This window comes from Notamacropus eugenii, chromosome 1, assembly GCF_028372415.1.
Source record: "Notamacropus eugenii isolate mMacEug1 chromosome 1, mMacEug1.pri_v2, whole genome shotgun sequence".
In the NCBI taxonomy this organism is placed as follows: Eukaryota; Metazoa; Chordata; class Mammalia; order Diprotodontia; family Macropodidae; genus Notamacropus; species Notamacropus eugenii.
The window spans coordinates 176,071,851-176,089,699 of record NC_092872.1 but is presented as its reverse complement, the minus strand read 5'-3'; the positions used below and the strand labels follow the sequence as shown (position 1 = coordinate 176,089,699).

Genomic DNA, 17,849 nt, shown 5'->3' with positions numbered 1-17,849 from the left:
ACAACACATTTTGAAAGCATTACTTTACTGAACCTCCTTATGGAGGCTTGAGGAGATAAAGAAGAGATTGGAACAGCTTCTGTGTGATGATCAAGAGAGGAATTAGGGTTGCACCTGCATAGAAATGATCATTGAAATCCTTGAAAGCTGACAATAGCAGTGGGTATAGAAAATGAGAAGGGGGCCCAATATAGAATCAGTCTTGAAGTTAGCCAGGCTTAGAAGGTAAGTGATGGATGGATAGAGACAATCAAACAAAGCGGTTTGGTAAAGAATAATGACACAGGTAGGAGAACTGAGGAAAAAACAGGGTTGGGAGAAGAGGATGGAGAAAAGACCTTTTTATTTAACAACTAAGGAATCTTTAGTTCTCTTGGAGAAAGAGTTTCAGTGGAGTGTTAGAGTCAGTAGATAGACTGAAAGGATTTAAGAAGTGACAGGTGAGGAAGGCAACCATATATGTAGCTTTTTCCCCTCTTGTAATTTGACTTCGAAAGATTATAGTTTAATAGCTTGAGAGTCTGGCAAAGTTAAATGATTTCTTTTTAAGTTTGTGAGAGACTTTTGCAAGTAAATCATGTTGGTTGATTGGTTTTGTGCATAAGCAATAGAAGATGAATTAGTGGATAAGAAAGGATTGAAAACAAATTATAGAGAATGATCAAAGGGACACATTCCCTTAGGTGATATGAGGGAGTGTGGTCAAATGCATAAGTAGGATTGCAGGCTTAGGGGTAGAAGAGGTTTTAGCACCGACCTAGTCCAACCTGGTCATTTTAGTACTGGGAAGATTAAGGCACAGAATAGTTAAGTTGTATGGCCAAATTCACCCAGGCACTAATTGGCAAAGGTGGGATTATGGATTGTCTGACTCCAAATTCAGTGCAGTTTCCATTGAATCATGCCTTGGCAAGAAGAACCATTCTTGGTCAGAGGCTGTAGCAAAGATGAAAAAAATTGGGAGATGTGAAGGGTATGATGGGGGAAGGGGGACGACTGGAGGAACAGACAAGAAGAGAGAGTTCAAATGGCTAAGAAGCAAGAAGGAAGTTCCTCTTCCTTCCTTCCTTCATTGAAAGAGGGAACCAAAGGATTCCTTCTTTCAAAAGGGAAAGTTTAGGAGACTTGAGGAGATAAGAAGTTTGAAATCACTGCTGTGAAAAGTGTGGATGATCCCAAAAGAATAAAAATATTGCAAAATAGCAGGGAGTGCTCAGTTGAAATTATATGACATGAGTTTGTACTGAACCTGGTTAGCACAGTTGAATAGCTCAGTTGGAAAATATCTGAGGGAATCACTTAATTGAATCCTTTTTTTTTTTTAAATACATATGAAAGAAATTGAGGCCTAGAGAGATTAAGTGAAATAAAGATAATATTTTTGACCTATCTAACTCATATGATTGTTATGAAATTATGATATATATTGCTTTAGAATTTACAAAACACATCATGCCCATTACCTATAGACTATTGAAGAAATGTATGTGACTGTACTTTGTAAATTCCAAAAGCAATATAGATATAAATATTATTATAACTATTAAAACATCCAGTATCTAAATCTTACCATTATAATATGTCAAGATATTCCTCTGAAAGTGATTAGAGAATTCGTTTCAACAGATACTTAATAAGCACCTACTCTGTGGTCAGTCTTGGTCCAGCACTGTAAGAGTTACAAAATCCATAGGTTACAGATCTGCCCCTTGCATAGCCTTACCTTTATTTTTTTTTTTAATTTACTCTGTCACAAATAGGGATTGTTAGACCCAGTTGGTATTGGGAAAGTTGGATTTGGAGGTTTTAGAATTAAAATATTTATATGTACTGGATAAGAACTGGAAGTGTAGAACAGAATGGGACAATTCAATGAAGAGAGGAGCCACACTGAAGATAAGCATAGGTCAGGAAACCTGGGTTTAAATCCCAGCTCTACCATTTCCTCCTTGTGACTTTGAGGAAGTCACGGCCTCTCTGGGGCTCACTTATGTCACCTACAAAACTAGGGTTTTGGATTATATGGATAAGAGCGGTTCTAGGTCTGATAGTCTAAGAATTTAAAGAGCTTTGATAGTAGAGGGATGGTGGGTAGAATACAATAGGAATGATCTGCCTAGTTGTTTGGGTTATGTATTATATATGTTGGTTGGTTGTCCTTTGTTCTGGAAGAGTACGACATCACCATGATGATGTGAAATTTCAGTGTGTCTGACTGTAGCTGATCAGACCAATATGAGCTCAGAATGCTCTACCATACGTTGGGCACAAGTAGTCTGTGTGAATACTTAGGGTGGATACTCCAAATTTGTGCATCCCATGTTTACTTTGTGCTGTCTCAATTCTATTTTGCTCACAGAGCACAGCACCCTTTCTGATGTGGGCACGCCACGCTGAGCGGTCCTGTGCCAGTGTCTCCCATGTTGCAATATATGTGGGGTATTCATGAGGACCAGCCTCTCTGGTGCAAGAGAGCCTTTTTCTTGGCTGCTTAATCCACCTTTGGCAATCATTTATCACCCAGCTCTCACCTGTGGCTCCAAGAAGCTGTAGGATGTATAGCAATCATACTCTAGTAAAACTATCTTGGGCTAAACTTAAGAAGATGGGCTAAACCAGGCTGAGGGTAACTAACAGTCCTCAGACATGTTGGTGAGTTAGTGGGGTGTCTACCCCAAGGATGTGAAGACTTTTCCCATTGGAATGGGTGGATAAGAACAACTGGCTTCAATGATCACAAAGGCAGGTTGAACCAGGTGCTTTGGGGCACTTAGAGCTTCGTCAGACATCAAAGACACCAAGGTCATCTACTGTATCCTGGGTCATCATCAGTTGTCTTGGCTCTTGTCTTGTCATTTGATGACTCTGCAACTCTGCTCCCTTGGATCCAATTCATGTACAAGTCAAGACGTGTGATGCCATTGGTCCTTTCTGAAAATGAAGGCTGACCAATAAACAGCAACATATATAATATAGATAGTTCTCTAACATAGAAAAACTGGTCCACATGTAGTATGGACTTTTATTTAGATAGATAGTATCTGAGATTTGGCCACCTTGACTCTAGATAGGCAGCTGGACTTCGAGACAGGAAAACTTGAGTTCAAATCCTGCCTTAGACATGTGACCCTGGGCAAGTCACTTAACTTCTCTTTGCATTAATCCACTGGAGAACATGGCAAACCACTCCAGTATGTTTGCAAAGAAAACCCCGTGAACAGTATGGTCCTTGGGTTCACAAAGAGTCAGACATTACTATATTTATAGTGGCAGATAGATGTTTTTGGAGTGGAGACATGGGTTCAAATCCCACCTCTCAGACACACTGTGTGACCCTGGATAAGTCATTAGATATAAACTGCACATAAGTCTGTAATCTGAATTGATTGAAGGAGAGCCTCAGTGGAGGCTATCAATGAAATCAAATTTTTTATCACATATTTTAATATTTTTACCTGCTCATTTTTAAAAAAACTTATTTTTGGTTCCCTAATCCTATAAGATTATTTTTTTGATAGAGAGGTATAGAGATATAGGATCATTTTCTTCATTTAACCCCCACTAAAGAGAATATATTTTCGATGTGTAGAATGAATAGCTTGCTGTCCAGTCACTGCTTTAGAAGAGTGAGCAATGAGTTCCTTATCAATTGTTGAGTAAGAGTACTAGGGTCCATCCCCTCTGCTTTGCATAAGGCAGGATGGAACCTTGCGGTGATTGGTAAGGAGATTTATTTTTCAGGTCATTCTTGTTTGTTTAATCTTTTTTTCAGTCATGTCTGACTCTTTGTGACCCTATTTGAGGTTTTCTTGGCAAAGATACTGGAGTGGTTTGCCGTTTCCTTCTGAGTTCATTTTACAGATGAGGAAACTGAGGCAAATCAGGTTAAGCAACTTGCCCAGAGTCACATAGTTCCTGAGGCTGCATTTGAACTCAGGTCTGACACTCTATCTATTGAGCCACCTAGCTGCCCTTTTTTTTTCCTTTGGGTAACTGTTGGATTAAATGTCATCTAAGACCCTTGCCAATTCTAAAGTCCACGAGTCCATGACCTCTTCTTCTGAGGTGAACTTGTCTAAGCCTCAAAGTCAGGACACTTACCTATTCCTTCTGAAACTGTATAAAAGCTCTTCAGAAACCATAAAGTATTCTACAAATGGAAGGTATTATTATCGTCATCATCATAAAACAGAAGTGTGGTCTGGTGGTTAGAACAAAGACCAAGAATGAAGAGACTTGGGTTCAGTGCCTGGCTTACTCAGAAACATGATGAAAGCAGTTTGGCAGGTCTTGCCTCACTGGGTCTTTGCTTTAGAAAAGAAGGTCTCCTTTTTGCTTGGTAGGTTGTTGTACATACTTGCCTAGAGTGAGAGACTGCTAGAAATAATTGGGTTGGATGAACCCTTAATAAGTCACAGTGCCTAGCTCTCCACCTTTAGATATGGTCATACTTAAATTATTCCAGACCCATTCCAGTGTTTAACAACCTCCCCTATAAGTCTGGGAAGTGCTTTGAGATGTTGAAAAGAAACCCAGAGTAGTATCACTTACTTCTTTTGGAAATCTTATGGCTGCTCTCTATCCCTGAACAGCCTCAGAGACTTATAAAGCCTTTATAAATCTTGAACCCTTGTGGTCAATCCCTTCTGGAAGAAGGGTACTGCTTGGGAAATTATATTCAAAACAAAGACGCCCTAGAACTTTCGAGAGTATGTGTGTACCTCTCTTTAAATTCAACATTCAGGGAATTTGGGTAGATATAATTTTCACTTGTTAATTTCTTTGTGAATTGTTATTTTAAAAATTCAATTACATTTAATACCTTTTGGCTAGTTTGTGCTTTGTACAGTAAGCTAGCCAAAAAATCCCTTTCTCTTGAAGAACTTGTAACATGATACTCTAGGCAAGTACCAGCAATGAAAAATACAAGACTTAAGTTAGCTATTATTTCAGAAGTTAATATCTTTTTTTTCTACAAAACATACACGAGATCTTTAATACACTAATATCTGAGTCAAGGTACACTACCAGTGTACTAGCATTTGTGAAGCTACTGCTATAAATTGTAGCAGTATAAGCTCCAGTGCATTTTTAATAATATTTTTAATATATTCCCATGTGGAGACAACATATGTTTTCTATGCACTGATAAATTTATGGTTTTAAAAGTATTCTATCTCAGGTTATTAGGATTATTGTAATGAGTAGGAAATACATAATTGTGAAACAACATTTTCAGATTCTCATATGCTCTAACAATCATTAGCTTTCATAGTCATTGAGATGAAATTAAAAATTTGAAGGCAGTGCTTTTGTGTTTTGGCTACCATGGGACAAGGGAGTTATTTCTAGAGCAAGCTGGCAAATTCTTGTATAGGAAATTTAGGCTCTTGTGTCCTTAACTTTTAAATAACTTGCATTTCATTTTGTGCCTGGTTCATAAAGTGGTTATTTATGTACATGTTAAGAGACTGTGGCATAAGCTTGCTGTATCAAGTAAGGCCAGCCAAAGGACTGACTAAGTGTTGAATGTGAAAAAGCCTCTGTTTTAACACAAGCAAAATGAAGCAGTAAAGAAAAAGAAATCTTCAGACAACTTAAGAGGAGGGAGAAAAACCCTTCCTATCAAAGCAAATTTAAAGGGCTGATGGGCACCCTCATATACTGACGGGGGTTTATGTTGAATAAATTTGTCATTTGATGTGTTGTATAATTTGTTGAATTCTTCCTCTGTTAGAATTTGAGTTGTATTTGTTTTAATGATGAAGGCTTGTTTTGTAGTTTCATTTGTTCAAATTCAGGACCCAACCTGTTTTATTTTATTTTTCTCTGATTTTTTGTTTATAATTAGGACAAGCTGACACTAAGTGATGATGGTACCTGAGTTATGGTAATGTGGTCTAATTAATAAGCTTTTGTCAAAGGCATACATTTATCTGAGGGACAAATTAGCACCTTCTTCCTTTAAAAAGTATTGAAGTATCTTGAATAAACCTTGTTTATCTTTGGCTTTAAAAAAGTGTGAAAGTCATTGAACTCAAAGCTATATAACAACTTTTTGAAGAAAACTCTTTAAGGGGGTGGAGCCAAGATGATGGAGTAACAGCACACACTTTCTAGACCACTGCCCCTAAATCTAGTCAAACACCTGTAAAAAATGGCTCTAAAACTGTGGAGCTGCAGAACTCACAGAATGACCTCGTGAAGCAAATTTCCAGCCCAAAACATCCTGGAAGGTCGCAGGGAAGTGCCTATCACACCACATTGAGGGCAGAGTGCAGTTTAGCATGGGTTGCACCAGCACAGACAGGACCTGAACAGGCCTTGGGGAGACTGAATCTCTCACACCTGTGGTGGTTTCCAAAATTCAGGACTCCAAAACACCTAGGACAAATTGGAAGGTCAGTGGAAAAAGCCTGTGGGACCAATGTGGGAGAGTGAGCTTGTCTGACCTCAACCCCAGGGTGGTGGAGGTGGGGGAGGGAGCAGCCACAGCAGCAAGGACAGAGACTGTTTCTGGAGCTCTAGGCTCGCAGACTGTGGCAGAATCTAGTGACTGACCATACATCCCCCACCTCCACTAGAAGCAGAGATCTACCTTGACAAAGAGTTCAAAAGTCAAGAAAATGGCTGCTGAAATGAGCAAAAACCGGAAAAAGAATCAGACTATAGAATCTTACTTTGGTGACAAGGAAGATCAAAGCATGCAAACAGAAGAAAACAAAGTTCCTTCATCAAAAGCCTCCAATAAAAATCTGAATTGGTCTCGGGTCATGGAAGAGCTCAAAAAGGATTTTGAAAATCAAGTAAGAGAAGTAGAGCAAAAGTTGGGAAGATAAATGAGAATGATGCAAGAAAATCATGACAAACAAGTCAACTGCTTACTAAAGGAGACCCAAAAAAATGCTGAAGAAAATAACACTTCAAAAAATAGACTAATCCAAATGGCAAAAGAGATCAAAAAAGCCAATGAAGACAAGAATGCCCTAAAAAGTAGAACTGGCCAGATAGAAAAGGAGATCCAAAAGCTCAGTGAAGAAAATAATTCCTTAAAGATTGGAATGGAGGAGATGGCAGCTAATGACTTTATGAAAAATCAAGAAATTATGAAACAAAAGCAAAGGAATGAAAAAATAGCAGACGATGTGAAATATCTCAGTGGAAAAACAACTGACCTGGAAAATAGATCCAGGAGAAACAATTTAAAAATTGTGGAACTACCTGAAAACCATGACCAAAAAAAGAGTCTAGACATCATCTTTCATGAAATTTTCAAGTAAAACTGCCCTGAGATTCTAGAAATAAATATTGAAAGAATCCACCAATCACCTCCTGAAAGAGATCTGAAAAGAAAAACTCCTAGCAATATTGTAGCCAAATCCCAGAGTTCCCAGGTCAAGGAGAAAATATTGGAAGCAGCCAGAAAGAAACAATTCAAGTATTGTGGAAATACAATCAGGATAACACAAGATCTAGCAGCTTCTACATTAAGGGATCGAAGGGCTTGGAATTTGATATTTCAAAAGTCAAAGGAGCTAGGATTAAAACCAAGAATCACTTACCCAGCAAAACTGAGTATAATACTTCAGGGGAAAAAGTGGTCATTCAGTGAAATAGAGGACTTTCAAGCATTCTTGATGAAAAGACCCGAGTTGAACAGAAATTTTGACTTTCAAACACAAGAATCAAGAGAAACATGAAAAAGTAAACAGGAAAGAGAAATCATAAGGGACTTAATGAAGTTGAACTGTTTACATTTCTACATGGAAAGATAATATTTGTAACTCTTGAGACTTTTCTCAGTATTTGGGTAGCTGGAGGTATTATATACATATAGACAGAGGGCACAGGGTGAGTTGAGTAGGAAGGAGTGATATCTAAAAAAAATAAAACTAAGAGGTGAGAGAGGAATGTATTGGAAGGAGAAAGGGAGAAATGGAATGGGGGAAATTATCCTCATGAAAGAGGCAAAAAAAAGTTTTTTCAAGGGAGGGGAATGGGGGGAGGTGAGAGGGAAAAAGTGAAGCTTACTCTCATCACATTTGGCTTAAGGAGGGAATGCACATGCATACTCAATTTGGTGTGAAAATCTGTCTTGCACTACAGGAAAATAAGGGAGAAGGGGAGAAGTAGGGTGAGGGGAGGATGATAGAAGGGAGGGAAAATGGGAGGAGGGAGTAATTGGAAGTAAACACTTTTGGGGAAGGACAAGGTCAAAAGAGAAAATAGAATAAATGGGGGGCAAGATAGGATGGAGGGAAATATAGTCTTTCGCAGCATGACTTTTATGGAAGTCTTTTGCATAACTTCATGACCCATATTGCATTGCTTGCCTTCTCAGTGGAGATGGGTGAGGAGGGAGGAGGGGAGAGAAGTTGGAGCTCAAAGTTTTAAAAACAAATGTTAAAAATTGTTTTTGCATGCAAGTGGGAAATAAGAAATACCGGTAATGGAGTATAGAAATCTATCTTGCCCTCCAAGAAAAGAGAGAATATGAGGATAAGGGAAGGGAGGGGTGAGAAAGGAGGGCAGATAGGGGCAAGGGGTAATCAGAATGTCTTGCGGTGGGAGGAGGAGAGATATGGGGAGAATATTTGGAACTCAAAATCTTGTGGAAATGAATGTTGAAGACTAAAAATAAATTAAAATTTTTTAAAGAAGCAAGTTCTTTGACACAATTTAGTACTTTTCTCATTTTAACTAGTACAGTAATTGGCTATTCCCATTCATAAAAACGTAAGTAGACTACTTTCTGGCAAATTGTCATGATTCTTTTAATTTAGAATTGGTGGATAAGGGGGGAACTTTTAAAGCACCTGTAGAATTTCAGTTCAAGGAGTCAAAAGTCCTCATGTTTCAAAGCCTTCATGTGCCAACAACTTTATAATTATAGAGAAAGTATCCTTTTCTAATTGTTCTAAACTGATAAGAGAACTTTGATTTGTCTTTTCTCCTTCCTTCTTAGCCTTTTGCTTTTCTCCAAACACAAGATACTGAGTGTTTGACATTGTTACACATAGATGTTTGCTTTCTTTTTGTTTGGAAGGCAGAATTTTTGGAGAGAGGATGAGAGAAAAGGAAAAGGAGGAGGAAAAATAGGAGGAGAAGGAAAAATAGAATAATGAAGAGGAGGAGGAGGAAAAGAAGAAGAAGATGAAGAAGAAGAAGAAGAAAGAGAGGAGAAAGAGAAAATTTAATTGTTAAAAGTCTAGCTGTTTTCCTTAAAATTTGCATGCAATAATTACTTCTAATGCAACTTCAGATGAAATTGTACCTATTGACCATATCACACACTGAATCAAATATAAATTGAATAGAGCTCTTCATTTCTAAAAACCTTTTATATCCATCAGGAAAAAATATTTTGAAACAACAATTTAAACATTTAACAAGTTTTAAAAGCAGTTCAGCCAAAGTGATTTCATCACAGTTATCCAAAAAAAAGTACCTAGATTTCCTTGACTTGTTCACTTGCAAGAGAATGTTTTACAGGATATGTTTTTCCTTGGTAAATGAATAAAGAGACTGGTTGCTTTAGCAATGAATGAAGTCCACTTGATACAGCAGATAATACAGATCTTCTCCAAAGGGAATGAAAGATGGATTTGAATTCTAAATCTGCTGCTTACTCGGACAGTTAATTTAAATCTTTCTAGATTTTAGTTTCTTCCCTTGTAAAATGAGTAGATTGGAATTCTAAGGTCCTTTCTAGTCCTGCCTCCTGTAATCTATGGCCTAGACTAAAGCAGAATATTAGTAGGTTCAAAATTAGCTTCCACAGTGCAGGGGTTAGGGACTCTGTGTCCCTGTTTAGAACATCCATATAAAATTTTATGGCTTTTCCTTCATACCAGAGAAGTATGGTTGTTTTTCTTTTATGGAGGTGTTTACAGTATTAAAAGATAACATATTTTGATATTATACAATACTATACATATATTTTACATATTTTTGCATTTCTAAACTTTTTCTCTGTTACCTGGAAGCCTTCATGTGTCATCTGTAGCTTCTGCAAAACTACCTCCCCCAATCCCATTGAATTCCTTATGCCAACCTGCAATATATCAGAACTGCAATGGGGAAAGCTGCAATGCAGAAGGCATAACTGTATGTATCACTCTAAGGTTTGCAAAATGCTTTACATCAGTTATCCTATTTGATACTCATAACAACCCTATGAAATATAGGTGCTATTAATATACCCATTTTAGAGATGAGGAAACTTTCCATGGTCACATAGCTAGTAAATGCCTATGATGGAATTTGAGCCTGGGCATTCAGATTTCCACATCTAGCACTCCATTCACTGTACCACCCACAAAATGATTTCTGATGAAAATTATTGAGGCTCCACATTTGGCCTCTGCTCAAGTTGAAGATGTAATATGAGGGACAATGTATAGGCAAAGTATGTTAGGATAACATTTCCCTTGTTCTAGAGAGGAAATGTAAATAAGATGTGTTTCAGGTTTAAATGAAAAAAATAATTCTCATGTTACTTTTGTAATAGAAATATAGGTTCTGATAATGTTATGACTCTTAGAGTTTTGCTTGCTTACCTCTTATAGAGCGATAGTAGAAGGAAAGTGGATACTAAAGCCCAAGAGAGAATTAAAGAAAGAGAACAGAGGAGAAAATTGATGAGAATCTGTGATCCAGAAGATCATAAGAGAAGAAGATTGAGGAATAGTAAAGACTTTTGTGTATATGTTTTATCGCTATAGTTCATTTGTTTCAGTTGTGTCTGACTCTTTGTGACCCCATTTGGGGTTTTCTTGGCCAAGATACTGGAACAGTTTGGCATTTCCTTTTCCAGCTCATTTTAGAGGTGAGGAACCTGAAGCAAACAGGGTTAAGTGACCTGCACATTGTCACACAGCTAACAAGTGTCCTAGTTTATATATTTAACATCTATTAAATTCCCAAAATGGTTGTGGTGGTGTCATCCCTAGACACGTGTAGACTGGGTATACCTGGAATACACTAGAGTTAATCCTGAGATGGACTGGATTTGTTTTTAGAAATCCTTCAGAAATGTGGTCATTATAATAAAATTCAACTTATTATTTTGAGAGAATTTTCAAGGAAACATGTCAAGTTCATAAAACATCTAGAGCTTCATTATAACATGTCCCACTATAGCAGGATACTCAGCTTAATGCAGAACCACTGTAGGGTCTACTCAGGGAGTTTTATTTCCATATCGTTCTTTCAGTGCTGGTCTCATCTGTTACACAGATTGTCAGCATATAGAATGGGTTGGGGAAGGAGGTAGGTGGTGATGTATATAGGAATTTATGGGTTAAAAATTCAGGCAGATATCTTAGAATTTCAATTGTTTTCAACTATCAGATGAATTTGTGAAACCTCCTTTGTGTTTCCTTGTTTAAAGTGGTTGTTATGTTTGTTCTTCATTCTCGAAGAGGACCATGGCATCAAGATGATGACATGACTTGCAGTTGCCTTTGATTTGAGTGAATGAGGGCTGTGCAAGGTCACCAGCCTCACTTTCTTCTCCTGAGCCATCTGGGTCTAGTGGCCAGATTTTCATCAGGATGACTGGAGATGGCCCAGGATTGCAATGTGAGACCCTGGCCCTTTCAGCTATGGTCCCATAGCATTCTCACTTTGAGTGAGATACACCCATTCAATGAATAGGCTTCTTTAAGTAGTTACTCAAGGGATGGCCCCTTTAATAAAAAAAAAAAAAATCAAACTGGGAACAGAAGACCCTCAGGGTTCTTGCGTAAAAGAGAAACAATTACTATTTAGCATTTAAATCCACTCTGCATTGGGTAGTTGTTGTCCAGTCTATGAGCTCCAGAGTGAATTGAGTTTCAGGCTTGATCTTTGAGCAAGAGATGTAGCCAGTAAATCCAGAAGAAAAAAGGCAGTTTTGGGGGGTTTTGGAGGAGGAGAAGGAGGAAGAGGTTGCTACTCACTCACAGGTTGTGTTTGTCCTTCTTTCTCAAAGAGGACCATGGCATCAAGATGATGACATGAACAATATTTTGGCATAAACTTGATGTGACAGCAGAAGAGGAGTTTTTGCCGACTAGGACAAACCATCAAAATCCTACCTTGACACAAACCCCACTTTCCTCTTGAAAGCTTCCCCACTATCTCTGCCCTTTCCCTTAGTCCTCTGAGCAGATCTGACCTTTTCCTCCTCTGAACTCCAATGGCACTTCCTTTCTACACTTCCACACAGAGTGGGCTCATGAATTGAAGGGGCTGTGCTGTCAGGAAAGCATGGTTTCCCATTCCACTCTTGGATACATCCTGGTTGTGTGGAACTGGTTAAGTCAGTTACCGTCTCAGTGGCTCCAAGTCACTTCTCTAAATCTTAGTGACGACACAGTTGTCTGAATTAGGAGAAGGAGCTTCTTTGTCTAGGATCTTCCTTTATGCCTGAAATCACAAGCCAAAGACTTCTCCCTCCATTCCCCCAAACAGACAAAAAATATGGCACTTAATTTCTCCTGCTTTTTATTCTCAGTATTTACATGTCTTATGTCACCCAGTAAACTATAAGCTCTCTGAGGTTAAGGATACTTCCTTTGTGCCCCTTTAAGTCATAGAACTATGCCAGACAGACAGAAGGGCCTTATTAAATTTTTTTTTGAATGAATGAATAACATCCTTACCACTAATCTACCCCCACATTCTCCCTTTTAGGTGACTGGCATGTCTTTCCATATACTCCAGACTAACAAATATGTAAAATTATTTGAAATTGTGAAGAATTTTAAATGAGTAAAATGGGATTTAAGACAGAAAACTGCTCCAGCACCTCCCAAACAAGCAGACTCGTGGTTTCCCTTGACCCTGGGTTTTCCCTGGTGAAAGCAGTGCTCTCAGAGAAGTGTTTGGCCAGCCGTCAAAGGAAAGGGAGAAGCCAAAGAGGACAGCCACTCACTTCTCATTCCCACTAAAGAGGAAGGAAGGAAATAAAAGCTTGGCTACATCATCCACTTCTAGACAAGGTTTACATCATAATGAGTGACATTTTAGAGCATGCACAGAGACAGAGAGAGACCTTGAACCCCTTGAGTTCCCTTCAAAACAAAGTTTCTTAACCTTTGTTATATTATGGATCCCTTTGGCAGTCTGGTGAAGCTAAGAGCCCCTTCTCATAAAGATATTTTTAATGAATTTAATAAAATTGTGGGATTACAAAAGAAACCAGTTTTATTGAAATACAGTTATCAAAATACTAGGGAAAACCCACTAATTCACAGGCCAAAAGTTAAGAATCTTTGCCAAAAGAATTATAGGATCATCTTCTCTAAGACATTAGAGACAAAGGAAACTCTGGCAGGGGGAAGGTCTTAGGGGACACAGGGAATGGAATATATTCTATTTTTGAAAGACCTTGATGGAAGTGAGATGCTGTGAAAATTAGATAGGTAAAATTTGTCTAATGCCATCTGTAATCAGACCTTCTTTGGTTCTCACCATGAAGGAAACTCCATGTTTATTTTGTCCTGAAGAGTATCTCCTACCTCCACTAATCTTATTCATCATGTTAAGTTGGTGACTGTTGTGTTCTTGAAGGTTATATCGGGGCAGCTAGGTGCTGCAGTGGATAGAGCACCAGTGCAGGAGTCAGGAGGACCTGAGTTCAAATCTCACCTCAGACACTAGCTGTCACTTGACCCCAACTGCCTCATCCTGGGTCATCTCCAGTCATCCTGATGAATATCTGGTCACTAGATTCAAATGGCTGTGGAGGAGAAGTGAGGCTGGTGACTTGCACAGCCCTCCCTCACTCAAAAAAACAAAGTCAAGTGCAGGTCATGTCATTATTTCTCTGATGGCATGGTCTTCTTCGGCAATGAAGGACGAACACACACACACACACACATACACACACACACACAGAGGCCTTATACAGACTGGAGAGGTTGTAAGAATGGACCCAATGACAGGTAGTTGCTCTAAGATCAGAAAGGCTTATTTGCAAAAGACTATCACTAGGTAAGGAATTTTTTGCCCACAGTAACTCATGATAAAAGATTGCAAGTTTCCTGAGAGCACCTTTGTGTCTTTGTAGCCTCATTCTGTACCAAAGGACCTTGCATATATTTATCGCACTTAATAAATGCTTGTTGAATTGAATCGAAATGAAAACATCTACTCAGTTAGGGAAAGACTATAATTTGTCTTAATGGAAGGCATGCCTTCATCAGAGAAGTCACAGATGTTCTCCAGGATTGGGGCAACAGTGTGGGGGAAGAAGGTCAGGTTGGAGACTGAGAGTCAGGCAGACGTGGGTTGATAGCACACCTCAGAAACTTAGAAATTGTGTGCACCTAGGAAATCACAAACTTTTGTAGCGTTAGTTTCTTTACCTGTTAAACTGGACCTAATACTAGCACCCAACTTCCAGGGTAGGGTCAGGAGGATTAGAAGAGGTGAGACATATTAGGAGACTTGCACACCTTGAAGTACTATATGAATGTGATGACTACTACTTACAGTATTTATAATAATATTGAAATAAAAATCTCTTCATGCACCTAATTTTCTGTGATCAAAATGTGCTAAATAAGCCTACTATTTATAAGTAAAGTTGCAAAGAGATAATATTACACAGGTGCACAGCCAAAGAATTGATTATTTATGTAACAGATTCATTGGAGAGTGGTTTATTTTGGAGATAAATGTAGTGACTGGCAAATAGAGCACTAGGGTTTACAGAGTGCTATGAATAAATTGCTTTATTTGAATTTGGTTTTGACCTCCCCAGCTAATAGTGCTTTCCTTTCAAAAGATACCTTCCCTGAACTCTGCATTTATTTTTTATATAATGAGCTATGTATCCATTATTGCTTCCAATGGAATGTAAGCTCCTTGAGGGCAAGGACAGTTTTTCTTTTTACTTTGTATCCCCAATGCTTCAGATAGTGCCTGGCGCATAGAAAATGTTTAATAGATGCTTGTTGATCGAATGACAGTGTTTAAAGATAAAGTCTTTGAAAAGTGAAGTAAAATGCACTGATAGGAAAGAATTAAGGTAGAAAAATAAGCATTTATTAAGAACCAACCACTGTGCTAAGTACTTTACAAACATTTTCTCATTTGATTCTCACAACAACCCCAGAGAATAGGTTCTGTTATCCCCATTTTTATAGTTGAAGAAACTGAAGCAGGCAGAAGTTGAATGACTTGCCCAGGGTCACACAGCTAGTGTCTGAGGCTTGACTTGACTCAGCTCTTCCTTGGCTCCAAGTCCAGCACTCTGTTCACTGTACTACCAGGTGTCCATAGATAGAAGAGTATGATCATAGATTCAGAAGTGGAAGAGGCCCTTACGATCAACTTAAATCATCAGTCTCATTTCAGAGATAAGGAAACTCATGCCTAGAGAGAGATGAAATGACCTGTCTAAGGCCATGCAGGTAGAGTTTTACAGAAAATCATTATCTTGGGTTTTTTTGCTTGTGGATGATCATGATTTATTCAGAATCTTTCTCCTCTTTTCTCTACTTAGGAGCTGTGAAGGGCAGAATATTCGATACAAAACCTGCAGCAATAATGTAAGTCTTGTAATGTAAAAAAAATATTCTAATGAAACTTTAAAAAGACATATTATTGTGGTATGTATGTAAAAGCTAATGATGCATACATACTCTTTCCTCACTCTCTTGTTACCCATTCACAGAGATCTGACTGTTTGCCTAATTGACCACAGATTTAGAATTTGCCCTTGGTGAATGCATGCCTTACTGCCAAATTGGATGCAAAATATTTCATGTGAATTATAAGGAAGTTACACATTTGGGGAGAATTCATAGGAACTTATCCTAAATTGTTCAACATTAAGATATTTTAAAAAAATGTTTAAGACTTCCTTTTACAATTTTTTAAAGCAGTAAAGATCAGAAAGGATAATAGCATATCTATTTTTCACACAATCTGCTCACCAGTTTGAGGATCATTTGACTTCCTCTACTTAGATTAAGATGATAATAATGAAAACTCTTCAGTTCCTTTCTGTTTAGTCTGGAGTTGTGGGGATACCTTCATTCCAAATGGAATTTGCTAATATGAACAGTAAGCTTAGCAGAGTTTGAGGCTATGACAATATGAATGAGAGAAAAAATTTCCAAATATATGTGTAATAGGCAATGCTACTCAAGTTGTTCTTGATAAGTGCTGTTGTTTTTTCCATGAATTCTTCAGAAGTTTTAAAATATCTCCATATTTGGAAATATCTCCACATCCTGTCCAGGACAAAACCTTGACTAAAGCCACACCTATGTGAGTGTGGTTAAATTAAACCAGACAAAAAAATTCATCCTGGATTCAGCTACCTTCTTATAATAGGCTGGGACATTTTTCCTCTGCCTGACCACAGAATAGAGTGTTAATAATGAAATGATTTTATAAAATGAAATGTGATTTTTTTATGATTAAAGAGAAGTGAAAGAAAAGGCAAAGAAAATAACTTATCAGGAATCTTTCTGCAACTGTTTTCTTCAGTATCTCTTTAACCAGAAAGAGCCACTTTCCTTAGTCCCAGAGATCTAGAGATTGCTAAGGTATAAAAGAAGACAGAGCATTGATCATTCATTCATTCAGAGAACATTTATGAAGTATCTGCTATGTAATAGTCTGGGGTTTGGGGATACAGAAGCAAAAGTTAAATTCTCTGTCCTCAAAGAACTTACCTTCAAACAAGGGAGTCAGTATGAACATATATTAGCATTATTAAATATATGCACAGTGAACATAAGGTAACTAAGGGTAAGGGAAAGATCATGATAACTGAGAGTGTCCGGGAAAGCTTAGAAAGATGGCAAATGAACTGATACTTGAAATCAACTAGGAATTTGACCAGTTAGGAGTCTGTTCCAATAGTCCAGACTTTGCTCTAGAATCAGGCAACCTGAGGTAAGTTCTGCTTTTTAATGCTGGTACTATTGAAAAAATAAACATGTAGGATTTTTAGAAATAGAATATCTTGACTTCTAGAATCTAGTTCTTTCTTTACACCTTGCTGACTCCTGCTTGGGGCCCTTATGGACCCCTGGGCCAATTGTATTAGATCTTGATATAAAGCTGTCTTTTGGTGTTGACTTGACTTGTTTTCAGCCACAACAGCTGCCTAACCAATGCCATCTTGTTGCTGTTCTGTATGCCAGCATAATAGAAGCTGAAATTTCCTGTGCTTGAAGCCTAGGAAGCTGACAGACCATCAGAGATCCTATTAGTTTTTTTCTGAGTGGTTTCTAATCAATCAGTCAATCAACAAGCATTTACTACACATTTACTACATGCCCTATAGGATAGTTAGCACAGTGGATAGAGTGCTAGAGCTCAGGTCAGGAAGACCTGAGTTCAAATCTGGCCTTAGATATTTACCAGCTGCATGACCCTGGACATGTCATTTGACTCTTTTTGCTTCAGTTTCCTCATCTAGAAAATGAGCTGGAGAAGAAAATAGAAAACCATTTCAGGTCAAAGGAACCCCAAATGGAGTCATGAAAAGTAGGACACAACAGAAAATGATTAAAATAAACATGTGCCCTGTACTAGGCACTGGGGATACAAAGACAAAAAAAAGTTGGAAGTCCTTGCCCTCAATGGACCCTCAAATTAAAATATCCTAAAGGCCATTGGTGGCAAGAAGTTATCTCCATCAAGTCTAGAACTATGGACTATAAGTTATATCCACAGCAGTTCAATTTAATTCATTTGTTAGTTATTGAGTACCTGAGTAGCCTAGCAAGGCAGGGAATGCAAAAGAGGTTTATAGCACCTTCTCTGGATCACCTACTGGTGTTAGGCACTTTGCTGGGCAGATGTGAAACAGAACCTCTCAAAATGAAATAGCTCCTTAA

General features: G+C 38.1%; 1 protein-coding gene across 8 annotated transcripts in view; it reads left to right on the top strand.

Annotated features, from left to right (window-relative positions):
- ADAMTSL3 (ADAMTS like 3) overlaps window positions 1–17,849 on the top strand; it is a 562,343-nt gene that overhangs the window by 246,031 nt on the left and 298,463 nt on the right. For all 8 annotated transcript variants that reach the window (XM_072619353.1, XM_072619328.1, XM_072619322.1 and 5 more), the window contains exon 5: window positions 15,497–15,542. In XM_072619353.1, coding sequence (XP_072475454.1) covers window positions 15,497–15,542 — 46 coding nt within the window. The remainder of the gene's footprint in view (window positions 1–15,496; window positions 15,543–17,849) is intronic.